Below are 25,619 nucleotides of genomic sequence, written 5' to 3'. Positions count from 1 at the left end.
TTGGTTGTGCTCAAGACTTCTGCTCTGCGAGCAAAAATACGCAACACGCAGGAGAAAGACGAAGAGGAAATAGCGAAGAAGGCGAAAACAGGCACAGCTGAGCATTACATCAAAACGAAGCACGGAAGCACCGTCGCAGGCGCAGGTGGTAGGTGAGGCGTTCTGTTCATCTGGCTCGATTTGCGTAGTAAACAAAGCTGGTGCTTCCAGCAAGCATGTGAAACGACAGAACCAAGTCCTGTTCTCCTGTCTGCTATGGTGTAGCTGTTGCGCACTCGCGAAAGAGCAAAGAGAATGCATAAAGAGAAAGAAGCGCACAGCATGCGGAACGTACAGAGGGCCGATGCCTCTACCGAGACGGTTCAAACGGAAGCAACGATCGAATCATGCGATTTCCGCTTATAAGGTCTGTGGCGCCTATAAAGAGGCGATGAGGTGTGGCACCGCTGGAAAGTCGCTCCTCTACAAAGCGCAGTGCGCTCACCTCCGAAGCTGTGATTCCGCCAATAACAAAGACAATAGCCGCCTTTGTTGTGGCGGCAACCTCTACGTCATTCAGCAGCTCCTTCTTTTCACCAGGGAGTAAACTCACTACATCGTCCTCCACGTCCCAGGCTTGTGGATTCCGTAGCAGAGTGTCTACCATGCGGACAAGAGGAGGTGCGTAGCCTCTATAGGCGTACGCAGTGTCATTCGGCTGCTCATCAGCCACCGATGCATTCCAGGTTTGAAGCTGTTTGAAAACACTTCGGTAGCTGCTTCCCTTTCCACTTTGTACACAAAGGAGGCCGCACCTCTCCAGCAGGAAAAAGGTAGTGATTACGTGCGGAATGCCATAGGCCAACATCATGTTCTCCTTGAGGCTGAGCAACTCCCTCTCGCGCAGGCCACCGTTGACAAGGGACAGAAGCGCGAGTAGGCGGAGAACATTCTCAAACTTCTCCTTCCGAAATACAAGATCCTCAATGTACTTCAGAGTATCGCTCTCACTGATCTGTTGAATGATGTTCTGTTCAATCAAGATACGCTTCCTGAAGTCCGTGCTTTGTGTTGTCTTGCTGATTTCAGTGGCAACGTTGGTATGAATCCCAATCAAGCGATGCATTTCCTGCATCTCTGGGAGGCCTTTCATAAACTCCTTCAGCTCCTTCAGATGATGAACCTCCTTACGCTTGTCATAGTTTTGCTTCACCCACAGGGATTTTTGGTAAAGCACAGACCCCACTCCTGCGAAATTCTTGTCTCGAATCTCAGCAAACATTCGGTCAGTGCTGTTCAGAAGCACCCTCTCGCTCGCCCCCACACCGGAACTCTCGCCCAGGCTGAACGGAAATTGCGCCTCACAGTTCTCAATGTTGTACAGCTCGTCAATAAGCCCCTCGTACGTAAGCTGCGTCATCAACGGCGTGATGAAGTCCACAGAACGATCGATAATGATGAGTGTCTCTACTTCAGAGGGAATGTCAGTAATAAAATCGTTCCCGATGTCATTCTGCATCCGCTGAAGAAGCTGAACAACCTTAGCAGCACGGCTGCCCTTTCCTCGGATGTGCCGAATGGCACCGAAGCGGCCTGTCTGGAGCTTGAGCAAAAGCCTGGCAATCCAGGTTAGGTTGCTCAAGTCACCCTCTGCAAACACTGATTTGAACGACAGTGGCAGTTCCATCGTAAACACTTTCTCCTCCAGAAAAACGTAGTCTAAATCAAGACTTGCAATGTGTAGAGTGGGAAATCTTTGGGAGAGCTTGAACTCGTCCTCCATCACCTGCTCCGCAATCAGCGTCTTTTGGGGAACATAGAGAATTGTCGGCTTCGCACTTGGAAATCGCTGAGTATAGGAAAGCAAGTGAACGACGACAGAACGCACGTTACTCAGGTCTGGATTCAGTATGTACACAACATTGTCAGCTGAAACGTAGTTAATTACATTTTGAAACAGGAAAATGCCGACGACTCCTTTATCGCGACCGAAGTCCCGTGCCGCAATTCCTAAACGATTGAGAGCGGAGAGAATGTGCTGCTCGATAAAAACAATGGCGGTTCCATGACCCTCGTACACCCTGCTAAGAGTGCTTAGAAACTCCTGCTTGGGAACTTGATTCGCTCCCTCAACTAAGTAAGAAGTGTCATTGGGGAGTGTCATTCTTTGTCGCTGTTGTTGCTGATTCAATTCCCTGACCGGCCAAAAAAAACGGTTTCCCGCTTACACAAAACAAATGGCATTTCTACAGAAAAGAAATTGATGAGAGAGCAGACGCCAGTATATGATGCTATTGAAGAGCGACCATGTAGTTGGAAACCAATGCGCAACAAGACCTGGAAGGCACGATGAGTAGCACCCCTCAGCAATCCCACAGCTGTGCATTGCAGATACGTGGTACAGCATGCTTAGCTTTCAAGAAAGGAGGGAAGAGGATAATAATAATAATAAGCGATGCCCACGTATTCTATGTGTAACCATGAGCTTCTATTGCTGTGGAACCTCAGTTAGTCGTTTTCAACGTGCTATGTAAATTTTTAATGATGGCTAAATTGCTTTTTTACGTACTGGTAATCCAGCGGACACTCCCGACAAGCAACGTTAGCTTTTCTGACGGAAACGTGAAATGGGTGCTTGTCAGAAAGCAAACGCCAGTCGGGTCGATTGTTTGCACCCTTGCATATGCAACAGGCGACGCCTGAAGTGCACTACCCGACTTTGGCGAGTAAAGTGCACCAATGCAGCCAACGATACCCTGTAGCTCCTCCTTCGGGACTGGAGACAGCACTACTTGTCCATGCTCCTCTTTAAGAATGAGTACGTCGATACTGTTAAATGGCTTTGACCACTGTGATGGATGCAGGTCTACTGCTCCAGTGCCGAGAAAGTAGTCGCTGTATTTCAATGGCATCACGGCATCGGCATTAACTGGGGGCACAACACTAAAGTTGTGCGAAATACGATCTATCTTCACGTAGTTCGACAGAGCTGTGTTCCCGCGGTCGTGTCGCAGATAAAGGGTGTGAAACAGGTCATCATCCCCGAGGCAAAGTACGTTGGAGATGTCGTACTGTTGTATCAATTCGCTGATAACATTCATTCCAGCGCTACCATGAACCTCTGGTAAAAGGATTATTGCACCACTGAAGCCGTACAGGTCATGTGAGTGTATCAGCAGCCGTTCGCGAACGCAGTTGAGAAGAAGCTTTGAGAAGTGCACATACGCCGCCCCCGTAAAAGCCTCCCCCAGTTTATTGAAGGACTCGACTTCTGTTGTGCCTACAAAATACGTTGTGTTCACAAAGGAGAGCGCCATGATCTCATCCAGAGACAATGGATAGTCCACAATGGCAGCCCCGATTGATCCGGGCAAGCCAACCATCTGCTGCACTCCTGGATCCATATCTACCAAGATTGGCTTCCAGCCGGCACGCGCGGCATAGTTTGCTAGCGTACGTGCAACCATGATCTTGCCTGCCAGTTGCCCTCCGCATATCAGCATCATCGGTCCACAAGACTGGGTTTTCTCCGCAGCGACACGTTGTGTGTGCAGGACACAATGATACTCCACTAAAGGACGCGTAATCGATTTCGTCGACGTGCGAATTACACCGCGCAGCAACTGCTCAGAGCCTTCTATCCGGACGACACTTGTAGTCCATGCGAAAACATTCAGAGTGACTCCAGGCAGGAGGTAGTAGGAGATATCCGTAACTAGAGGGCTGCCGGCGACATCGACTTGCGAATCTGCGGTGCCACTGAAAGGTTCCAGCTTGATTGACGCGGAGCACTTTGGTTCATTAGAAGGAACAGTGATGATGAGCTCCCCATCCGCTGGAATTGTCACTGAAATGCTCTTTGTGGAACTCCCTCCTCCTGGACGGATGAAGTTAGTCATATCCTCTGTACTTCTGTCAAAAAAGCTGCTGCACTTAGGATTCGGTGCTTCCATGCGAAGAAAATACAAAGTAACAGTCCACAAAAATGAACGATGATGATGCACTACGAAAGAATAAACGTCTGTAGCAGCGCACAATTTGACATTTCAGTGGCGCCGAAAAACATGTGAAAGAGCGAAATGCCGCTCTGTTCTCAGCGCTGGAAACCAGCACCATTCATGAGATTAATTCTATAAAGGATATTGTTTGTTTTCAGTCTCTGGTGAGAAACTGCTTCATTTTAAACACAATTTTATCACACACTCCACGTGAGAACGGTGAAGAATATCGTGGGCTCCGGCGTGCTTCATAACAATCCCTCATCAAAGATATTCTCCTGAACTTTGTCATTGAGCAGACCAGCGGAAGGTACACATTTCAAGCGCACTTATCCCTCATGTTCAGCATTCTCCACCAACTACCTTTCTCATTCGCGACAGAGGGCGCCCCGGCGTAGTGCCCTTGCCTTGCCGGGGGGGGGGGGGGAACCAGCTCCCCACCCCAAAGTGGCGAACCACTTCTAGCAGTAGTAGGGGCACGCACAAGCAGCGAAGGAAGGCAAGAGCAGATCACCACAGCCGACATCGGCTGCCAGAACAGAAATACAGAAAAGATACACCCAGCGCAGGTGACGCGGAGTCTCCTTTTACCCCCCCCCATCTTGAGTCAACGCTGGACGCAACCTTTTTGAAACGTCGAAAGTGCCGAGGATAAGTTGGAACGGGCTATTTTGCTCTGCAGGCAGATGTGTTTCGCATTGACTTAAATGAGGGATCAGCGCACAGTACCGGAAGATGTGTAAATTCATTTTTTTTTTGCGCACCCAGCAAAAGATTGGCTTCGATTTCAACCTCTGCGTGTTCGCTTCGTGAAAACGCTCTCTATTTTTTGCCTTTCCCTCCCGCGGAATTCCACTGGTAGAGGACATTCTACAGCAAGCGCATCCTAACTCAAACTCATGCAAGCGAACACAAAACGAGAACACGCTGTTTTCTTCCAAACAGTCCCGAGGAGTGAGCCCTCATTTCGTCCTCCTGTACTTGACAGCATATTCTCACGTAGCTTACTCCAATATGCATAGTCAATTTGGAGAACCCTTAGGTGCCGCACCTCTTAGCCAAGCAGGTACACTTGCCATTCATGTTCTACTTCTATTGTTCCTGACATCTCTGTTTGTGATGGATGCGGCTATTCACTATGTATGCCTTTGTGTTGGCTCTGGGTTACGAAAGCATATTAGCCACGTTTCTAAGTTTGGCAAGGTAGACATGAGGCGTAGCCTGCCACTTTGCCTGCACTCGACCCCCATGTATCTCCTGAGTTCAGGAAAGCTGTCGCAGTATGAGCAAGAGGCTTACGAGTCACACCGCCGTTTCACGGAGTCACAAACTTACCCTGGTCCGATTAGGGCGGCAACTCCTGGTGATACACGATTTTACATGGGAAGTGCTGAGACTATTTTGCGGGAAAACGAGCGGCACTACTGGCGTGCTGTCATTGATGATCCACACGTGCAACACCTTGTGCCTCTGCGTATTCGCTTCAAAACATTCATCTGGGTCACTAGTGGGTGGGAGCAGCGGATGCAAGTCGTGCAAGTGATGATGCAGCGCGATGCAACCATTGCCGAACTCATGCAACAGGTAAGGATTGAGAATCAGTCGCCCTATTTGTGCATATCTTCATTTAAGCTGAGTATCGATGGCAAAGATTTAGATGACATGAAAACTCTTGCTGATTACGGTATCAATGAATATTCTCGCATAGACGCTATTGAGGAAAATGATTATCTGCTACACACAGAAGCTGAGAAACCAAAGGATTGGAACGTGGATGAAATGATGGAGGATGTGCTGTTAAGGAGTCCGTACAAGGAGATGGCAATGCAGCCGCTCCCGAATTTGGCTCCACGCTACGAGGCAAAACCGAAGGGCTACCACGGAAAGAATGACTACAGTGGGATGAAACAGTCGTCATGATTTTTGTACCGAAAGTGTTCTGGTGATTTGGCAGAGAAAAACACCTACATCGATATATATATACATATATATGTATATATAAATAAATAAATAAATATATATATATATATTTATACATATACGTATATATAAATATATATATATGTGTGTGTGTGTGTGTGTGTGTGTGCGTGTGTGTGCTCACCTTTTGAGGAGTAACATCTCTCACATTGAACTCGAAAAAATTGCCAGTGATGCAGTCCTTTGAGTCATGCCCATTCTCTCTTTTTCAAATGAAAATGCCGCTAGCTGTTATGCATAAGAAGTTCTGCACCTGTTGTACTCACAACTTCTCAGGAAAGTGAGTGCATTTTTTTGTTTGCTTGCTAGTCGTCCGCAACAAATGGAAAACGAAACAGCAGATGGCTGCTTTTTTCTCCTTGTATGCATTCTTACTTCCGTATTGCCAGTGGCCACGCTCCCTACTCTACCAGTATCTTCTCTTTTTCCGATTCGATATTATTCGCTTCTGATTAGGCCCTTTCTCTCTTTACAGAGAAGTGAAATGGACGTCGATCAGCACACTGTGGCCACCATAAGCGAAATCGACCGAACACTCAGATCTCTTGGCATACAAGATGATTACACAAGTACTCTTTCTCAGCCCTCCATTACTTATAGCCCTTTAGTTTCTGTAAGTACTGCAGTGACGCGAGCAAATGGTGCTGCACAGACGAACAGGTCGACCTGTGTGAGTACCGGTGTCCAAAAAAGCCCGTCATTGGTGCAACAAGGTGTTCAACATTCTCCACAGCAACGTGTGACATCGTCTCAGACAGAAAACGAAGCTGACACACAAGAGTGCTTTGAGAAAGTCGCGAGCTCAGTTGTATCTGTGAGCGCTATATTGGAAGAGAAGCTTCAAGAACTCGAATGCACCTCGAATAAATTAGATGCACTTTTTGCAAAACTGACCAGACTGGAGGGTAATGCTAACTCAGCGACAAAGTGCTTGCACCTTTTACAACATAGATGGACGATATACATTCTGGAAAGGGAAGAGATATCGACTCGAAGTGTTCTGCTCAACTGCGAGTCCAATACGCGGATAGAACTCATATCCCTCCTGTATGGCGAGTTGGTGCGTCTCGTTGCAGAATCCAAAGAACGAGTGCTATCAAAGCCTTTGAATGGGCTAAAAAGACTTCTTCCGAATCGGGTTATAGCAAATCCTAGCGTAGTCAAGGATACACCGAACAGCTCCCTCAACGATCTCACTGAGCTGCTGGATGAGTGCTGGCGAGTTCTAGATGAATAGAAGTGCTGCATTTTACTCTCAAAAAAGATAACTACAAATTGTGCTGAATAAGGGTACGCCTGTTGTTGTTGCTGTTGCCTTTTTGACGGTTCATTGGTTGCTGCTGTTTGTTCGATCGATATACTTACATTTTGTACACGTGAGAACATTTCGTCTTTTTTGCAAAGAAAGGGCGAAAATAGGAGAGCGCTTTGTGCCATTTTTGTGACTGAGCAGCGTTTATGTGTTTGACACTAAGATACCGCGTGCTCCTAGAAAAACGTCTCGCACGACAGTCTCTTGCAATGACTTTCGTTATTATCGCAAATCCCACGTAAAGTTTTTCGTTGCGTGGTGTTTCTCTTCATGTTTTCCTCCTCCATCGTTGAAAAAATGACTCGACTCGACCTCTCCTTTTTTTTTTTCCGAGCTGTCCATGAATCTTAGAAGAAATGCTTTTGAAATAACAGTTTTCCCTTTCGTTCGTTTCAAGCTTAAGCCCATCTTCCCCATCAGCTGCTTATCCCATTGTCATCGAGAACTTGACATGTTTAACAACGATGCGCTCAAGTACGTTCTCCCCATCATTCCGGTGCGCCAAACGGAGAAGCCTGGTGTCAACTCGCAGGTAGAAGTGGATCTATCATCCTCCGACAAAAAGGCCGTCGGCAAAGAGCGTGATGCTTGCATCAAGCTCTTTGATGATTTTTACAAGCACCTGGTCCGGAAAGAGAACTCTGTAGATGATAAACTGAGCACAAGTGCGGGATGCGAGAAGTATGTGAAAGACCTTGTTGATAGTATTGATGAGTACACATCATCCCTTGCCAATATTGTTTCCAAAACGCCAAAGTTTGCGAGCCTTCAGTACTTTTACTGGAGCTCGCCGCTTACGGACAAGCAAGAGATGGCGTTCGACGACTACCGATATGAGCTTCTTGGGGTGTACTACAACGTTGGTGCCATTCTCATGAACATTGCTCAGTACCTGCTTTGCGTGAGAGTAACAGTAGGAACACTCTCTTTCCTCGAAAAGGACGCCTACCGCGCCCTCATCAAGGCGTCTGCCTATTTTCACTTTTGCGCTAATATTGCCGATAATATGAAGGAGCACGAGATTGGTGTCGCACAGGTATCAATTCCTCTCGATGTAGAGAAGGAAATGGCTATTTTTCTGGAAAGCTTGGCACTTGCTCAAGCACAGGAAATCGGTGTGTCGAAGGCGTTCAGTGCTGATCCCAAAGAGAACACGGAAACCACTGCTCGTCTCAGCCACCAACTTTTTCTCATGTACGAGGCAGTGTGCACAAATGCCCGCACCATAAATACGCGCAGCAAAGCATTCGTGGATATTTCAACACTGTCTATCTTGAAGCGCGATATCTTCCACGCGCTTGCGTACCAGCATGCAGCCTCTCATCTCTTCAACAAGAACCCAGGATCTGGACTCAGCCTTCTGAACCAGGGACTAGAGCGCGCGACGATTGTGGAAGACTATTTGACAAAGTCTCAAAAAGGTAAGCTGAAACTTCCTTTCGACGCTGAGCGCTTTGTCGGACTGTGCACCAAAAACATTAGGAACAACACAGAGCGCCTCAACAAAATAAACTCACTGGTTCACCGAGCCAAGCCCGATTCGACGAAAGCACCATTACCGCCCCCACAGCCACTCGCGATTCGTCCAGATATCTCACTCTCCTTCCGGCTAGAAGGATAGCCCAACATACGCAGGAATACGTTACCCTCTGACAAAGAACAACGTATGTATGAGATCAGTTGTCTTTCCTTTCACTTCTCCACGCCCTGTTGTCATATTCGTATGAGTGTGTATGTAATCGCTTCCGCTGCCCTGGTGACGAGAGACCCACCTCAGTGCGTGGTACCCAGGGTCGAGTACCCCCACTCTGTGTGGGGAAGCCATGCTGCCCCCCCTCCCCCTATCCCTGCCAATGCGGAACCGCCTCTGGTGGCGACACGGTCAAGCACCCACGACGTGGGGGGGTCAGAGCGATGCATCGCTGCTGATGTCGGCGGTGGGGTCCTGGTTGGCGCTGCGTCGGAGCGACCCGCAACACTGCGCACGTCTGTCCCACCCGCATGATGGGCCGAGTGCCAGCGTGGCTCGAGCGTGTCCCGCCCGGCCCTCGCTGTCTAGTGCTCTGGGGAGTCTGCGCCATCCCGAGGGGTGCACCAGGTGGCGGGCGGCAGGATGGGGGAGCGGCGGTGAGGCAACCTGCGGGGCGTGGGTGGGTAGAGTCTGATGCAGGGGGGCCGTGCTCAGTTCGCTGAGTCGGCATTGCTGTAACGCGCGTGTGTCTACGGCTGCTTCGCACCACGCGACGGGTCTGCGACAGGCCGGGGGCCGAGTGGAGCTGAGCTGAGCTGATGGCCGCATGGCAGCGAATGGGCACGCTGGAGAAACACTCTTTTGCCGTTAGCGCTCGCCATATTGTGCTGAACCACACCTCTTTTCGTTTGTTTCGTGCTGTTGGTACTTCCATGCTCTGACTTTTCCTTTGCGTTTTGCGTCGCCTTGCAACAGTGCCGTTTTTGAGAGACAAACAAACGGTGACAGGCCATCCAAACGTGCTACGAGACAGGCAACCGCTAGGGGAAACCTCCTGCTTGTTGGGAACGAGACACACGGCGAGAAAAAAAAGTGGCTGATTGCCGCTCCCAAAAATCACAAATGCCTCTCATCGTGTGGTTCGGCAGGTCCGCTGCAACTCTTCGGCAACAATACGCTGCTTCATACCTTCGCCCATTTAAAAGACGTTCCAGTATGCGGAGGCGCTCACGCATCTCCTGCACAATTATGACTGCTCCTCTTGAACACATCGACCTCCATCTACTGCCTTCACCGCCCATTAACTCATAGCTGAGCAGGATTTATTGTCCGGCATGTAAGCTTCTCCTCTGAAATACATTGACAACACCCTTCTGACTACATTTCTTTAACACTCCGCAATTGCCTACTTCAAGATGTTCGCCCGCTCCGCCATCCGCCGCTGGATCAACAAGGACACGAAGCTGATTGTCCAGGGCATGACCGGCAAGGCCGGCTCTTTCCACACGAAGGCGGCGATGGCGTACGGCACCAAGGTCGTGGGCGGCGTGAGCCCGAAGAAGGCGGGCACGACTGCGCTGGGGGTGCCGGTGTTCGCGACGACCGCGGAGGCGGTGAAGGCGACGGGCGCGACTGCGTCTGTGCTATACGTGCCTGCACCTTTGTGCGCGGCGTCGATCGAGGAGGCTCTGGAGGCGGAGGTGCCGCTGGTTGTAGTGATCACGGAGGGCATCCCGCAGTGGGACATGCTGCGCGTGAAGTCGATGCTGCTGTCACAGAACAAGACGCGCCTGATCGGCCCCAACTGCCCAGGCATCATCAAGCCTGGGGAATGCAAGATCGGCATCATGCCCGGCCACATCCACCAGAAGGGCAAGATCGGCATTGTGTCACGCAGCGGCACGTTGACGTACGAGGCGGTTGCGCAGACGACGGCGGTGGGCCTCGGCCAGTCGCTGTGCGTCGGCATTGGCGGCGACCCGTTCAACGGCACGAACATGGTGGACTGCCTGAGGCTGTTCCTGAATGACCCCGAGACGGAGGGCATCATCCTGATTGGCGAGATCGGCGGCACGGCAGAGGAGGAAGCGGCGGACTTCATCAAGAACAGTCCGATCAAGAAGCCGACCGTGTCCTTCATCGGTGGGGCGACGGCGCCGCCGGGCCGCCGCATGGGCCACGCCGGCGCCATCGTGTCTGGCGGGATGGGCACCGCGAAGGGCAAGAAGGAGGCGCTGCGCGCAGCCGGCGTGACCGTCTCCGACTCGCCGGCGCACCTCGGCAAGCACATGGCTGAGCTCTTCGCCACAAAGGCATAAACGGTGTCGCTGGTGGCACACTCTCACGTGCTTCGGTGCGGTTATCAATACGCAGGGAGGCGTGGAGACGCAAAGAGAATTCTGTCGGCCGTACCCTCGAGGCGCGTTCAGTGACTGCATCTTCCTCCCTCCTGGCCGCTTAGCGTGTGCTGTACCGCCGACGGCATGGTTATAGGTGTGTAGGGGGATTCTTGGCTCCTCACACCTTTGGCGCTTTTTTTTTCTCTCTCTCTCTCTCACTGTGTCTCGCTCTTGTTTTGCGTAGCGTTGGGCTTCCGGCTCTCACACGATCCGCTGTCTTTTGATCTCTCTGCTTCTGGATGTCTTCACTGTGTAGGATGCACATTAAAATCCAAGCAAGTGACTGATGCTCCAGGGGGAGGTGTCGTCTCAGTGTGTATTGTCGCCTTGTGTGTGTGTGTGTGTAGGTTGGGCTGTACGTTTCCAACGATAAAAAAACGCAGAGAAGAAGTGTAAAAGCACGAAACGCGGGTGTGCATCGCAGGAGAGAGGAGGTGAGGGAATGCGAGTGGGTTAGCAGCGCCGGACGGTTGAGCAGGTCGGTGAGGACACGCGCGCTTTTGTCTGCCGGCGTAATCCAGGGAGAGAGGCTCACGGTGGTTAATCTCGAGTGTGGGTCAGGATAGGGAGAATGTGGGTGGGCCTCGGTGCCGAAGGGAAGTGCATGCTAGAAGGCAATGGCGCAAAGGAAATAGAGGAAATGCGCGAGAGGGACTTCTCATGGGCCGCTGTCCTGTTTTTTCAGTCGCTTTGGCTTATTTCTGAGGCGAACTTGCTTTCCTCTCTCGGCCCTACTGCTCCCCCCCCTTCTTGCGCCGCTCTCCGGAGGTCCAGTCAACAACACAGAAGTTTGGGATGCATCGAATCGATCTCTCCCTCCTCCTGCTCCCAGGCTCCTGTATCAGTGGATTCCCGCCCTCGGCCCTCCTCCACCTTGTGGGCGACATGGCAAAGCGGTCATCTGGTTCTAAGAGTCTTCGTGCGCTTCACACCGTTCTTTTTATGCGCGTCCTCTCCAGGGCTTCCGTACCCTGTGTGTGTCTGTGTCTCCTTCCCTCCGCGTCTGTGGCTGTGTGTCTAGAAGTGCATGTCAACATGTCTGCACCAATGAACGATTTGTGTGCGACAGCCTGCGTCTCTAACCGTCTGCTGCTCACTCACTGCCTACGCCTACTTCCTCCAAGTGCAAATGAGGCTCTCGCAAGTCATGCGCACACACACACGCGGAAGTGGGTGAGAAGCGGGCGGACAACAACAGCGCATGGAAGGCCAACGCAGGTGAAGGTGGGGAGGGGGAGCAAATTCGCTCAGCGTTTTTGTGCTGATTTTTCTCTTATTACTCTCTGGAAGGAGGGACGGTACGTACCGGAGCATCCTCAACGTCATAAGCGCTCATATGCACACCTAAACATGCACAGAGACAGTCATATAGCGCGGCAATATTTTTTGATCGACACGGGAGAAAACGATGTTCGTGCGTAGGCGAGGCGGGCCGTGACATGCAGAGCACTTTTTCTTCTTTGTTTGCCAGCGCTTCTTGAGTGTCTGTATCGTCTTTCTCGGAGTGGATGTGCGTGAATGCCGATCACCAACTCGCTCGTTCTCTTCTGCCCACCCCTCTCCGGTCATTCTCCACATCAAGTGGAGGTCCACCAAAAGAAGGGAGTGGGTGGAAGGAGGTGTGTAACGTCCACGCCGTGTCATGCGCCGTACCCATCACTGCTGTTCTCGCCCCGCCTCCGCTTTTTTTCGCACCTTCATTCACATCCGGTAGGGTATGTCGGTAGGGCGCGCACAGCACGAGCGTACGTACCCAAGGAGGCACTCTCCACATGCACGCATACCTCTCTGTGTGGTTGAGCCTGCTCACGTGCATGCTGTGTGCGCGTCTATAACGATGCACCAAATCACAGCTTCGCGCAAGTAGCACTACTGCCGTGGTCTCGTGGGGGCGGTTTATCTCTGTCTGTCTGTCTGTGTGAGTGACTCTCTTTTGTGCTTCGTCTCCTCTTTGTACTTTCTTTTCCCGCATCAAAAGACTCGCTTTATGGCTCTCCCTGTGTGTCTGCGTGAGGTCCGTGTGCGCGTGCCAGTCTTTGGATAACATTTTCCTTTTGGGGGGATGCACACCCACACCTTTTTCCCTTCGCGGAGGTCTTCGTTTTGCTTTATTCTACATTTGGTCTTGTGATGCGGGGCGTGCAGGCGCGTGCGCGTGTGTGTCGGCGACGGCGCATTGCGGGCTACCTCATCAAGGCTCACAAAACCCTGTTGTCTTTTTCTCTGGCGCCGTTTTGTCCTCTGCGGTACCGAAGTCCCTCCGGCTTCCTCTTTGCCACCTTTTCCCTGTTGTTGTTGTTTTCGTACGTGTGTGTGCATGTGTCTTCTCCACACAGCCGCATCCCCACACCCCTGCTCCCTTCATCTTTCACCCTCTCCCTAAGCCAGGTGACAGGTAGAGGAAGCGCCGAGCTTGTGGCTCCATTCTTCTCGCCCCATGTTCCATGTGCCAGTGTATGTGGGTCTGTGTGTGGACCCGGGTGTATTGCAGAAGCGGAAAGCAGCGGGAGAGAGAAGGAGTGTTGCTGAATCCAAATGAGGCGAAGGAATGACGTTTTTCTTTCGTCGTAACACAAACAACCGCAAAATGAAGTCACCCTTACTCCCTCGTACCCCGCGAGCGCCGTGGTAGCAGCGGCGGCGGCGGCTGTAGCAGTACACAGAGGCACATGCGCAGGAAGAGGAGTGGGAGGCGAATAAGCTGCTGCCTGCCCCACGGTTCCATAGCGATATCGCCAACGGCCCCATCGGCGGCGGCTTCAATGAAGATATCGGGGCACCATAACCCCTCTTGTTTGTTATTATGAGAAACAAGGGCGGGGGAAAGGGAGGAAGTCATTGAGTGAATTGCCCTCTGATGCAGTCAAGCGCACCACCTCCCTCCGTTGTTGTTGTTTTTCCACCTGTCCTTTGCCACATAGCCTCTCGCTCGCATTCTCACATTGGATGGGGTGGGCTAAACTGCTCCCCTTCACTCCCTCAACCCTCCGCGCTTCTCCTGCTTCGTATCTCCTCACTTTACTCACAGCTTCAAAAGCACCGTATTAACAGCGCGCCACTCAAATCACTATCACAAACAGACCGCCATCGTTCTCATTTCCGCTCGCCTTTCCACCAACCCTCGCTGAACACCGTACGAGGCCCCCCGCTCATGTACACACCAGAGAAGCTACGCGCCCACACAACAGCCAAGTAACTACACCCAATTCCACTTCCTTTTTTTTACGCCCTTCCCCTCTCTCCCCATCAGTTGACATCCCCCCACCCCTCACGCTGAACCTGTTTCCCAGCGTACAGTGCTGTATCCGTCCCTCACCTCTGTGATACTGTCGCATCGTTTTCTTTAGCTTTTTACTTCCTACGTTTCGTCTGGAGACACGATCTTCTTACCTCTCTTAGCCCTATCTCTTCCTGACTCCTCCACTGATTGCCCTGTTTCGCCATCGCATCATCCTCTCCGCTCCTTTTCTCAAGATGTTCGCCCGCTCCGCCATCCGCCGCTGGATCAACAAGGACACGAAGCTGATTGTCCAGGGCATGACCGGCAAGGCCGGCTCTTTCCACACGAAGGCGGCGATGGCGTACGGCACCAAGGTCGTGGGCGGCGTGAGCCCGAAGAAGGCGGGCACGACTGCGCTGGGGGTGCCGGTGTTCGCGACGACCGCGGAGGCGGTGAAGGCGACGGGCGCGACTGCGTCTGTGCTATACGTGCCTGCACCTTTGTGCGCGGCGTCGATCGAGGAGGCTCTGGAGGCGGAGGTGCCGCTGGTTGTAGTGATCACGGAGGGCATCCCGCAGTGGGACATGCTGCGCGTGAAGTCGATGCTGCTGTCACAGAACAAGACGCGCCTGATCGGCCCCAACTGCCCAGGCATCATCAAGCCTGGGGAATGCAAGATCGGCATCATGCCCGGCCACATCCACCAGAAGGGCAAAATCGGCATTGTGTCACGCAGCGGCACGTTGACGTACGAGGCGGTTGCGCAGACGACGGCGGTGGGCCTCGGCCAGTCGCTGTGCGTCGGCATTGGCGGCGACCCGTTCAACGGCACGAACATGGTGGACTGCCTGAGGCTGTTCCTGAATGACCCCGAGACGGAGGGCATCATCCTGATTGGCGAGATCGGCGGCACGGCAGAGGAGGAAGCGGCGGACTTCATCAAGAACAGTCCGATCAAGAAGCCGACCGTGTCCTTCATCGGTGGGGCGACGGCGCCGCCGGGCCGCCGCATGGGCCACGCCGGCGCCATCGTGTCTGGCGGGATGGGCACCGCGAAGGGCAAGAAGGAGGCGCTGCGCGCAGCCGGCGTGACCGTCTCCGACTCGCCGGCGCACCTCGGCAAGCACATGGCTGAGCTCTTCGCCACAAAGGCATAAACGGTGTCACTGGTGGCACACTCTCACGTGCTTCGGTGCGGTTATCAATACGCAGGGAGGCGTGGAGACGCAAAGAGAATTCTGTCGGCCGTACCCTCGAGGCGCGTTCAGCGACTGCATCTTCCCAGCGATGCTGCAGGCTCATTCGCCCACGCTGGAAGAGCCTTTGAATTTGCTTTTTAGGCGTGTGGCTGTGTGGATATGCGCGTGGGCGGGCAAGACGAGAATTTTTCACATCTCTTGAGTTTTTCTTCTGTATCGTGCTCGTGGACTCATCATCGTGGTTGCTTATCTGTGGGACGGGACAGAGAGGTGGGAGGGATAACCCAGCTAAAGTTCTCGTCTCTGTATTCACCCACAAACACACACACACACACAGCGCATCTCACCATCGGCTTGGTGGGTGTGGCCGTGGGTGTGCATCTACATGGGTGCCTTTCGCTTTGGCCTCTTTTCTGGCGCCAAGTGTTTTCGTTTGCTTCTCTATTCTTTCCTGGCTTTTAGTTGTGTTTTGTGCTGAGCAATGTCACCTCGTGTTGGGATGCCCGTCTCACACCCCTCTCCCACCCCTTTTGTGCGCGTCTCTGTTTCGAATAACTGGCGAGTTTGCCTAGACGCCTGTCAAGCAAAGCGAAGCGGCAGAGATAAAGGGAGGGGGAGGGGGGCGGAGAGGGAAGGCAGAAGCGCGTGCAGAACACATCTGTAGCGACTGAGACTCCATATGTGTGTGTGTGTGTGCAGCCCTCTATCGGTGTGTGCGTATTCGGATGTTTGTGCGTTGGAGAGTGTTTAACAAGTACAGAGCGACTTGATGGGCAGCAATGTCGCCTTGTGAAGACTGATAGCAACAACGAAAGAGAGTGCACAGGTAGATGACAGAAATTATACGGTGGGCACTGACCATCGTACATCACCGTTGCGGCCTTCACTCATGCTGAAGTACCACCACTGCCTTCTTCACCGTCCGCCCCTCCCCTCCCTGGCGTCGTCGTGTGTGGGCTATCGTTGGGGACCCCACCACGCACAGGAGACTGAGGCCGTATTAAATGGAGCGATTCACTGCGTCCTTTATTATCTTAATTCTGCTTTCTTTTCCCATCCCCTTATCCTCTTTCTCTCGTCCCTTCCTCCTGCCCCCTCCCTGACCACCACCACCACCACCACCACCACCACCCCCCACACAAGCACACAGAATCTGCTCGCAACAGCCTCTCCACCCCGTCTAGAAAAAAAAGCGCAGCAGTGGCGACGTCACTTTCCACCTCCAACACAAGCCCTCCCTACTCCCGTCCCTTCACAGAGGATCATGGACAACTACGACAATGCCGAGCACGACAACTTCGGATATGAGGATGACGAGTACGACGACGCTGCGGATGACTGGGAGGTCGAGGCCGCAGAAGAGGAGCAGAAGGCCATCGCCGAGGAGGCCGCTCGCAAAGCTCGCTTAGAGAAGAAGTTGGTCACTCGTGCCCCAGTGAGGAAGGAAGAAGAGGAAGAGGCGGTGCCAGAGGATGTGGAGCGTGCGATTGCAGACATGCGACAGGTGGCCAACGACATCGCCTCCGGTAGCACCCTTCTCCGCGGAGGAAGCTCGGAGGAGCTCATTGGGAACCATAAGCTGGTTGCAGACGTGGACGTGGACCGGGTAGGCGCCATGATTGCCGATCGTCTCACGTCCTTCTCCGAATCCTCCCACTACGACAAGCTGATCCTGGAAGTCTTTGAGCGCTTGACCAGCCACCTGACGAACACGCAGCTGCTGAACGAGGAGGCGGATAGGGTACACCGTCTGCGTGAGGAGCTCAAGCGTGCGGCGAAGACAAAGACGAAGCCGGTGGAGAAGGCGCCGGTTACACAGAGCGGCCTCGATCTGTCTAACTTTGAGGACAAAGGTGGCGCCGCCGTCACGGAAGAGAATGAGGATGAGACAGGCTGGTAGACGGTGTGCCACATTTGATGTGTGTCTCTTCCCTTTCACCCCTTGATGTTCAGAAATGAGCAAACGGACTGGACAAATTTGGTGAAGATGCGTGTCTGTGTCGATGGATGAGGAAGAAGGCGTGTCGTATAGGGAGGCGGTGAGTGCAACCAGCTGGGCAGCGGGAGAGGAGAAGGATGCACAATTTTTTTAGGACCGGTGGCATTGGGCACGTGGAGACCCACTAGCACGAGCACCCCCTCAGTACAAACTGAACGGCGCCGCTAGCATCTGTGACTGCTAATAAATTACCTTACAGACTCTGCAACGCTCTAGCCGGCGGCCACTCTCTTTACTGACCCTCTTCGAGGTGCGCACACTACACTCGTTCACCCTTCCTGACGCCTCTCTCTGTCCCCACCCCTCTTGCCTGCTCTCTGCCACGCCCCGCTCGCACTCACCCACGCATGTGGGCTGCGCTGTTTCCTCTCTGTACTCTTCTCTCTTCCTGTCTCGCGTCCTCGTTGAAGTTTTTTGCAGCCTCAATGAACGACGACAGCACTATGTTGGGGACGAAGCAACGGAGGTACACCTAAGCAGATTCATGAATTGCTGATGTTAAGCTGTCATTAAGTGGCTACGTATGTGCAACAACGGCACACTGATGACAGCAATAACAAATGAGAGTGGTGTGATGGTGCAACCCGAGCCACATCCATGTGTGTGTGCGTGTTGTTATTAAAGATGCTAAGCTGAGTGTGGCCTAAAAGGGGTGGTATCTGTATTCTCTCATCGGAGTGTGCGAAAGCTCACACGCACACACGTGTAGGAGACACATCCAACAGTCACTTATACCGCATTCACTTCATCTCTCCCTGTAACGCTGTGGCACGGGAGCAGAGAGTTGAGACAGAGGCAGTGGCAATACCCCCCCCCTCCCCCTCCCCCTAAACAAGATGTCTGGGTGACCGAGTGACATGCGGCGTAGGTCCTGTCTGACTGTGCAACCTACTCATCCCCCCAAAACACTCACACACCGCGGCCCCCCCCCTTCTTCCCCATTTGCGCTCATCAGCACACGCACGCAAAAGTGATCACAGCCGGAGTAGAGTAGTCGCCCGTGACACTACTTCCCCCTCCTCACCCTCTTCCCTCTTCTCATCATCCCTACTACACCACACATACTTCAGACGCGCCAATTACCCCCTCTTCCCTCTCCGTCAGTGGATGGACCCACTTAACTTCCACACTACCCTCGAGGCAATCAAAATCCTCAACGCCAGCGAGGGGCCCGCCTCTAACATCTTTGAACCAAAGTTTGAGGCACGTCGCCAGGCAGTGCAGTTACGTGAGACGATTGTGAATGTCTACCGTGCTGAGGCCTCCCCTCGCGCGCTCGAGCAACTTTGCCAATGTCTCGTGTTCATTGGCATTGCAATGATGGAGGTGGAGGAGGAAAAAGAAGGCTACGAGGAGGTTCGCCGTGCTTATCAAGTGATGCAGTGGCGCGCAGCAGCGGTGCTTCCATCCCCCGATGAGGTTTGTAAGGTGCAGGCGGTAGAGCAGGACGCCATTCTCAACAGCACTTCAGTCACGTGCTCAATGACAGCGTCCTCTGGGTACGCAGGGTGCGTGGAGTACATGGCCGTGCACAACGCTCTCGGTCTTTACCTTTCCAAAGTGGACCTGAGCAAAGCCAAGACGGTGCTAGACCGATCAGAAGCCCTGTACGACGAGTGGGCCGCTTGGTGGGAAGGCCAGCCAGTCCACTGTAGCATTACAGAGGTGCCCCTCAGCGAAGACGGCACCCTCCGCACTGGCGAGATCGCGGCCGACCGTGTAGCGCCGACACTCTTGCGCTTCTACATGGACAGCAGCTACACCGCTACGCTTTTCTTCATGGCACAACTGCATACCACTCAGCAGAACACCACCACCGCCTCCCAGTACTGCCACCGTACTATGTACTATCAGCTGCTGAACAAACAGGAGTTCAACAGGAAGTCGTGGGCCACCAACGCTCTTCAGCTCAGCGGGTTCTACAGCAGCCACTTTGCCTACGACAAAGCTTTTCACTGCCTTGTCGCCGGGGAGACATTGATGCCGGTCAGCGAGGACCCAGAAGACGCCAAGGGACTGGTCGCATGGGCCTTTGGTCGCTTCTACCTTCACCGCCTGCACCACTATGGCGGACTTCTTACAGGCCGCGAACCAGGCAACGAGAACGATGACGTGGTAGCGCAGCTGGAGAAATCTTGGCGAGACTTCCCTGGGATGCCGCCGCTGCAGACTCAGCCGCCTATTATCACCTTCGATGAGGCGCGCACGTGCTTTAAGGAGGGAATCAAGCGGCTGCAGGAGGCGCAGGCGTGTCGCCCCTTCGAGTCGTTCTGCACCGAGCACATCGACATTGCGCGCGATATGGTGCAGCTGTACGCCGCGCTGCAGTTGTTCGAGCCCAACCGCGCACGCCGCATCGCCATGACGCAGCACCAGGTGCATCTACTCGAGGAGTTCCCAGATCAGCTCAGCTTCAACGCCTATCCGGTGGTGGTGCGCCAGCTACTTTACGATCTTGGCTCCCTCTACGAGGACCAAATGCGGATGAGGGTGCAGCAGCGCAAACAGCCAGAGCTCGATGAGAAGCCGCTTAAGGACAAGGCGTTCAACGCGGTGGTGCGCAAGACACTGGGGTACTACGAGCGCTTCTGCGAAACATGGCGCCACCCCACAACGCACGTCCTGCCGGATGTGTTGGAAGAGGAGTCACGCCTGCCCTTCTTCAGGGCTTTAATGCGTCGTGCCCAGGTGCAGCTCAGCTACATACACCGCACCCCCAAGGAGGAGTATGATAGCATCGGCGTCTCGTGCAAGGCTTATAACCGCGCCATTGAATTCTATGACAAGAACCCGCTATCAAAAGAGCTGGATGCAGAGGTGTCGAAGGAGGTGGAGCTGGCCCGCGAGATGCTGAAACTGCTACCTGCGAAGCAGCATAACCTGTGGATTGCCTTTCAGCGCAACTCCGCATAGAGGCGTTTTGCATTGACCAGGGGGCGCGGAGTGAAAAGTGATTTTGTGGAAAGGCTGAGCGAGTGTCTGTCATTGACCCCCTACCTCCCTTCTCCTCTGTTCAATTTTGCCCTTACACACTTCACAACTTCTCCTTTCTTACTCGTTCATTACCTCCCTTCAATAATGATAGATCTGCCATATCTGTGGAAGTGTGTCTGTGCATGTGTGCTGTAGCTGTGGCACCGCAGCCGCCAGCGCGCCTCTGTTACCTTCCGCCCCCTCAATCCCCTGCCCAACACCCTCTCGTGTCGTTGCAGGCCACCTTCCTCAGCACCCGCTGCCGCCTGCCTTCCCTTTGCTGCCGTTTTCACTGCAACCCACGCGCAGAGTGTCGTACGCCGCATCCCCTCCCCTCTTTCAGTTCTCCCTTCCCCTGTGTGTGTGTGTGCGTGTGTGTGTGTGTGTGTGGTGGGGCCGCGTGTGGAAGACCCACACACTATCGTGGCACCCCATCCTCACAAAAAGAGAGTGCAATACGAGCAGCAGCACAGACACCATGTGAAACTCTACACCCCCCCCCCACACACACACACAAGGGAAAAAGAGCAAAGTGTAAGCGAGTCTCTCTCTCCCTAAGACTGGTGGCTGGGCGCCGATAACGAGTGAAGCATCACCTGTGCGTCAAGTTGTGCGTAGGTGTCAAAGGACAAGGTCGTCAAGATGCAACGTGGTCGACTCTGCTTATCTCTGTCTTGCCCTTTTCTCTCACTCCCCGCCAAGGGTACAGGGCCGCGAGTCACAGCTGTGTGAATGTATTATCACCCACGCGTACGAGCAGCCATCAAGGCGTTCCATTACCTCTGTAGTGGAGGATGCGGGCGGCACTGAAAGCACGATGACTCCCAATTGCCCCGTGCCCCCCCCATCCTATCCCACTGCATCACCCATTGCCGACTCTCTTCCCTTCACATATTTCGTCATCTTTGTTCTCACCCCTCTCCGTACATGTGCGCTCACTTGCACGCATGCGTGTGCGTGCGGGCGTGTGCGCCGTCCGCCCATCGCACGCGCGTCATTTTTTGTTTCTTCTGAAGTACGCGTGCATGTCCGAAGAAGTTGCGTTCAAGAGAGCCGGTGCGCTCTTCATCGAGGGTAAGTACCCCGAGGCGATCAGCGCGTACACCGCAATAGAAACGGTGAATGAGGCAACAGTAGAGGTGCGAGCGCGCGCGCTCAACAATATCAGTGCGTGCTACGCGGCACTCAAGAACTACGAGATGTCGAGCAAGGTGGCGCGGGAGGTCATTGTCCTGCAGCCTAACAATGCCAAGGCGCACGGCCGCATCGCAGCCGCCGAAGAGGGCCTAAAACGGTACGACGAGGCCGCCTTTTACTACTCTGCGGCTAGCAGGCTGGAGGCAAACAACCCTGTGTACGTGGCAGGGGCACAACGCTGCCACGCACTCGTGCAGGCCAGCCGCGGAGTGGCCAGTGCGGAGGCGAAGGATGCCTACTACTACAAGAAGAGCCTTGAGCGCGCCATGAAGGCGATGCAGGAGGCGAACTACCTTGAGGCCATTCGACACTTCGGAAAAGCACTCGATTTGTTCCCCACTACCGGGACCTCGAGAGAAAAAGCAGCGCTGCTGTGCAATCGCAGCGCCGCGTACTTCCGTGCTGAGCGCATTGAGGAGAGCGCTGATGATGCGCTGGAGGCTATCAAAGCAGACGACAAGTACGCCCGCGGTTTTTACCGCCTAGGTGCTGCAAAGACGAAACTCAAGAAGGTCGGCGACGCGTACGATGCACTGACTACGTGTCTTAAGCTCGATCCCAATAATGCGGACGCAGGAAAGCTCCTCGCCGAAGTCCTGCCAGCGGCGTTGGAGTCACGCAAAACTGCCGAAGAGCGGGCCCGCGACCATACGCGTCAGGTGACACACATAGCAGAGCAGCTGAACGCGATGCAGGCAACCGCCTCGGCAAACACGGCCCCGCAGGCGACGGCACACGGATCAGCTTATTCCTACTGTAACTTTTGCAACGAGACTGGACACTCACGGTCAGAGTGCTCTCTCCTGCGGCGCAAGCGCAGCCGTCCGCTCTAATGAACACCTATGCGTCTGCGCGTACACATCTCCCTCTTTGTGTAGTGGTGGACGATGTGCTGCTGCAGATGTGCACTTCATTGCATTATGCGGTCCGCCGCCAACCTCTTTGTGTTTGCGGAGCGGAGAGGGAAGAAAAAGCGATCGACGAAGCGAAGGCGCCTCCTCCCATTGGCGGTTCGAAGCGCGTTTTCTCTTTTGCGGGGGGTGTGAATGTGTGCGTGTGCGTGTGTGTGTGTCCGCGTGCGCACTCGGCGCGCCTAGCGGCACAGGGTTCCGAGCACCTTCCTCATCACGTGGATGTACAGTCACATGTGCAGAGTTGAAAAAGGTGTGCACGGATTGTCGGCGCCCCTCCCCCAGGGAACAAACTGATGCACTGCGGTCCTGTGGGTGCACGTCAGGCACTTCGGACTGGCCAAGGCAGTCGCTGAGGGGCTCTTCTCTCACTCTCTCCTTAGAGGTCAACGTAGCACATCTCCCACGCTTCCTCCCTTTCACTCCACTATCTTTGTTTCTGTGTTAATCTTCACTCTCGCGCACGCGCATGTGTGAGGCGCGTATGTGTTTAAGTCTTGGGTGTGGTTGTCGCTCTCAAATCCAACCGTTTCACCGCACTAAAGGTCCAGGAGGTAGCGCAGTATGCCTAAGAGGAAAACATGTCAACCTCTCGTACTCCTCCGCCTCAAGAGGCAGCGGATGTCTCAGCCTCAGCGATACCAACCGCGCCAGCGTCGCAGAAGGCAGCAGCAGTAGAACTGGAGGCCCCAGCATCTGCGCCGGTTGCGGCGGAAACGAGCACAGCAGAGGCTGCATCCAGTTCCCCAGGCCATGATGAGGCCCCTCCTAATCCACCCCCATTACTCGAAGTAGCAGAGTCGCTCCTCGCTCGTCTGAAGCCCTTCTTGCGGGAGTCACACATCGAGATTGAGGCGCGAATTTGTAGCATCATCCAGTCAAAGAAGCGAACGCACAGCATGATGAAGGGCCATGTTGGTGCTACTGCTACAACAATTTCATCACGCGACGCACCGCATATTGTTGAGGGTGAGCATCGGCGCATTCAAGTTGGTGTGAGCGCGGAGGACTTCGCCAGGATGAAGGCGTACATGGCGGAGAAGCCGGAGGCCTTGCCATTCCAGGAGTCTGTCACGGAGGATGTCAATACGCGGGCCGGTCGCTACACATACGCTATTGCCAACGACGGGTCAGAGTCGTTTATTGGGTGCATAGAAAAGAGGCGCTTGTGCAACGTTGAGGTGCGCGTTCCGGGTTGCCCGTACGACATTCGTGTCTCCGTCAGCACGGAGGTGCCAAAGCCAGCGATCGATGCGCCTGCTGTGAAGCCGCATGGGTGCGTGCGTCGCAAGCGGCGGTGGACAGCAACGGAAAAGACATTTGAGTACGCCTTCACGCGTGTCAGCACCGTTGACCACAAGTATCCTGTCTTCGAAGTGGAAGTAGAGGGCATACATGCGAGCTGTCAGGCAGGTGTTACCAAGGCGTGGCTGGCCGACCTTCTGGGCCGCTTGGTGGCCCTCGCGCAGTTGAAGGGCAACACCGGATTGCCGCACAGGCTGGCGTGTGATGGGGACTAAGGGAGGGGGGGCGCCTGCCGTGAGCATCGCAAAGGCGGCATCTGCGCAGCCACCACCCCCCGCACATGTTCGCTTCGGAAGAACCATTCGTCGACAACAAAGTGTCAGCGCACTCAGTAAGCAGGAGGAAGGACTTTTATCTCGCGTGCTCGTTTGCACCTGTAGGTCTCTCTCTCCTCCCCATTCCCTACACACACACACACCTAAGTTTTCTCATGATGTGTCTGTGTGTACTCTTCTACCGCCGTCCTGACATCGTCGTCGCTGCTTGTACTGCTGCTGACGCCGTTGTGAAATGCATCTCCACTCCCCACCACCTCCCCTCCTCTCAACCCACGTACTTGCATCTCTCCCTTCCGAGGACATCTCCTCCCACGCCCACGTTACCCAGCCTCCGCTTATCGCGTACGCTCGGTTGTTCAGACCGCTGCCGCTACCCCCTTCTCTCTTCTCCTTTCCCCACTCAGAAGCAATGATGCGCAAGACGTCCCTGTACGCCTTCGCGGCCACCCGTAAGGCGCTCGTAGGCAACGGCCCAACGTTCCACACAGCTGGTGACAATAACAACACGTCCGACATCCAGAACGCCTTCCCGATGAATGAGCGCGGCATCCGTTCCTCCTCGCCGTTCCCGGAGCCGAATACAGCCATCTATGATACGTACATGCCCTGGACGTACTTCCAGCCGATCGACGTGAAGATAAACAAGATGCCGGAGCCGGAGGCGAAGTACTACCAGTTTCACACGAAGAAACCCTGGGATGTGTCGACGACTGACCTTATTGAGATCCAGTCGCGTAAGAAGTACGTGCAGGGCGTGGGGTACTTCCTCATGGTGATCTACGTGTACTTCCTGATGCCCAAGGAGAAGTCGTACTCCGGCGAGACAGGCTCCGACGGCTTCTTTGTGATGCTGCCCAAGAACCAACCGGAAAAGTTCTGAAGTGTAAGTCGTTCAGCTAATCACAGACGCAGATTTGTACAGAAGGATGGGGAGGGCGAGATGGGGTGAGAGAAAGTGGGAGGCACCATGTCTGCCAACCTGCACTGGCGTGCTCTCCCACGCATCAAGGGCTATGCGCCATCACGCGAAGGCTTGTTGCCCTCTCTCGTACCTCCGCCCCTTCCCCTGCCTCTCTCTCTCTCTCGTATGCAGGCGTGTGGACCCCTCACCGCGAACGCTTCAGAAACGCCTCGAGAGGAAGGAAAGAGGAGGAAGACAAAAGGCGACGCGGTGCAGCAGCGGAAGGAAGTCGAGCACGGCGAGGGCAAGAAGGCGTCCCGTTACACAACACATGGCATGAGAAGAGCTCGTGGGTCACCGTTACCCCCCCCCCCCACTCTTGTGTGCTTTACTTGGCTTCTCTCCCATTCCCTCGTAGTAGTAGTAAGACATACACGAAACCAAACAAGAAAAAATGGAAGCGGCTTCCTGAAGGTTGCCGATGAGCACCCTCACTG

The 25,619-nt window shown here is 53.9% G+C and overlaps 12 protein-coding genes across 12 annotated transcripts; 10 read left to right on the top strand and 2 right to left on the bottom strand.

Moving 5' to 3' along the window:
- Positions 1-349: 349 nt before the first annotated feature.
- On the bottom strand, positions 350-2,143 carry LBRM_25_1760 (vacuolar protein sorting-like protein; the record flags this gene model as incomplete). Its single annotated transcript, XM_001565630.1, has 1 exon — positions 350-2,143. One exon carries the CDS (start codon positions 2,141-2,143, stop codon positions 350-352), a length of 1,794 nt encoding a protein of 597 aa, XP_001565680.1.
- Positions 2,144-2,540: 397 nt separating this feature from the next.
- On the bottom strand, positions 2,541-3,878 carry LBRM_25_1750 (conserved hypothetical protein; the record flags this gene model as incomplete). The annotated part of the gene is made up of 1 exon (XM_001565629.1): positions 2,541-3,878. The coding sequence occupies one exon, from the start codon at positions 3,876-3,878 to the stop codon at positions 2,541-2,543; it is 1,338 nt and encodes a 445-aa protein (XP_001565679.1).
- A 1,113-nt stretch (positions 3,879-4,991) lies between these two features.
- Positions 4,992-5,897, top strand: LBRM_25_1740 (conserved hypothetical protein; the record flags this gene model as incomplete). The annotated part of the gene is made up of 1 exon (XM_001565628.2): positions 4,992-5,897. The coding sequence occupies one exon, from the start codon at positions 4,992-4,994 to the stop codon at positions 5,895-5,897; it is 906 nt and encodes a 301-aa protein (XP_001565678.2).
- Positions 5,898-6,441: 544 nt separating this feature from the next.
- On the top strand, positions 6,442-7,194 carry LBRM_25_1730 (conserved hypothetical protein; the record flags this gene model as incomplete). The annotated part of the gene is made up of 1 exon (XM_001565627.1): positions 6,442-7,194. One exon carries the CDS (start codon positions 6,442-6,444, stop codon positions 7,192-7,194), a length of 753 nt encoding a protein of 250 aa, XP_001565677.1.
- A 415-nt stretch (positions 7,195-7,609) lies between these two features.
- On the top strand, positions 7,610-8,890 carry LBRM_25_1720 (conserved hypothetical protein; the record flags this gene model as incomplete). Its single annotated transcript, XM_001565626.1, has 1 exon — positions 7,610-8,890. One exon carries the CDS (start codon positions 7,610-7,612, stop codon positions 8,888-8,890), a length of 1,281 nt encoding a protein of 426 aa, XP_001565676.1.
- Positions 8,891-10,155: 1,265 nt separating this feature from the next.
- Positions 10,156-11,058, top strand: LBRM_25_1710 (putative succinyl-CoA synthetase alpha subunit; the record flags this gene model as incomplete). Its single annotated transcript, XM_001565625.1, has 1 exon — positions 10,156-11,058. One exon carries the CDS (start codon positions 10,156-10,158, stop codon positions 11,056-11,058), a length of 903 nt encoding a protein of 300 aa, XP_001565675.1.
- A 3,555-nt stretch (positions 11,059-14,613) lies between these two features.
- On the top strand, positions 14,614-15,516 carry LBRM_25_1700 (putative succinyl-CoA synthetase alpha subunit; the record flags this gene model as incomplete). Its single annotated transcript, XM_001565624.1, has 1 exon — positions 14,614-15,516. One exon carries the CDS (start codon positions 14,614-14,616, stop codon positions 15,514-15,516), a length of 903 nt encoding a protein of 300 aa, XP_001565674.1.
- A 1,306-nt stretch (positions 15,517-16,822) lies between these two features.
- LBRM_25_1690 (conserved hypothetical protein) lies at positions 16,823-17,458 on the top strand (the record flags this gene model as incomplete). The annotated part of the gene is made up of 1 exon (XM_001565623.1): positions 16,823-17,458. The coding sequence occupies one exon, from the start codon at positions 16,823-16,825 to the stop codon at positions 17,456-17,458; it is 636 nt and encodes a 211-aa protein (XP_001565673.1).
- Positions 17,459-18,664: 1,206 nt separating this feature from the next.
- Positions 18,665-20,470, top strand: LBRM_25_1680 (conserved hypothetical protein; the record flags this gene model as incomplete). Its single annotated transcript, XM_001565622.1, has 1 exon — positions 18,665-20,470. The coding sequence occupies one exon, from the start codon at positions 18,665-18,667 to the stop codon at positions 20,468-20,470; it is 1,806 nt and encodes a 601-aa protein (XP_001565672.1).
- Positions 20,471-21,477: 1,007 nt separating this feature from the next.
- LBRM_25_1670 (conserved hypothetical protein) lies at positions 21,478-22,560 on the top strand (the record flags this gene model as incomplete). Its single annotated transcript, XM_001565621.1, has 1 exon — positions 21,478-22,560. One exon carries the CDS (start codon positions 21,478-21,480, stop codon positions 22,558-22,560), a length of 1,083 nt encoding a protein of 360 aa, XP_001565671.1.
- A 659-nt stretch (positions 22,561-23,219) lies between these two features.
- LBRM_25_1660 (putative RNA triphosphatase) lies at positions 23,220-24,158 on the top strand (the record flags this gene model as incomplete). The annotated part of the gene is made up of 1 exon (XM_001565620.1): positions 23,220-24,158. One exon carries the CDS (start codon positions 23,220-23,222, stop codon positions 24,156-24,158), a length of 939 nt encoding a protein of 312 aa, XP_001565670.1.
- Positions 24,159-24,453: 295 nt separating this feature from the next.
- LBRM_25_1650 (conserved hypothetical protein) lies at positions 24,454-25,101 on the top strand (the record flags this gene model as incomplete). The annotated part of the gene is made up of 1 exon (XM_001565619.1): positions 24,454-25,101. The coding sequence occupies one exon, from the start codon at positions 24,454-24,456 to the stop codon at positions 25,099-25,101; it is 648 nt and encodes a 215-aa protein (XP_001565669.1).
- Positions 25,102-25,619: the final 518 nt, after the last annotated feature.

The sequence above is a fragment of the Leishmania braziliensis genome, chromosome 25 (genome assembly GCF_000002845.2).
Source record: "Leishmania braziliensis MHOM/BR/75/M2904 complete genome, chromosome 25".
Classification (NCBI taxonomy): Eukaryota; Euglenozoa; class Kinetoplastea; order Trypanosomatida; family Trypanosomatidae; genus Leishmania; species Leishmania braziliensis.
Note: the sequence above shows the minus strand (reverse complement) of the source record. Positions and strands in the feature narration are given on the sequence as shown.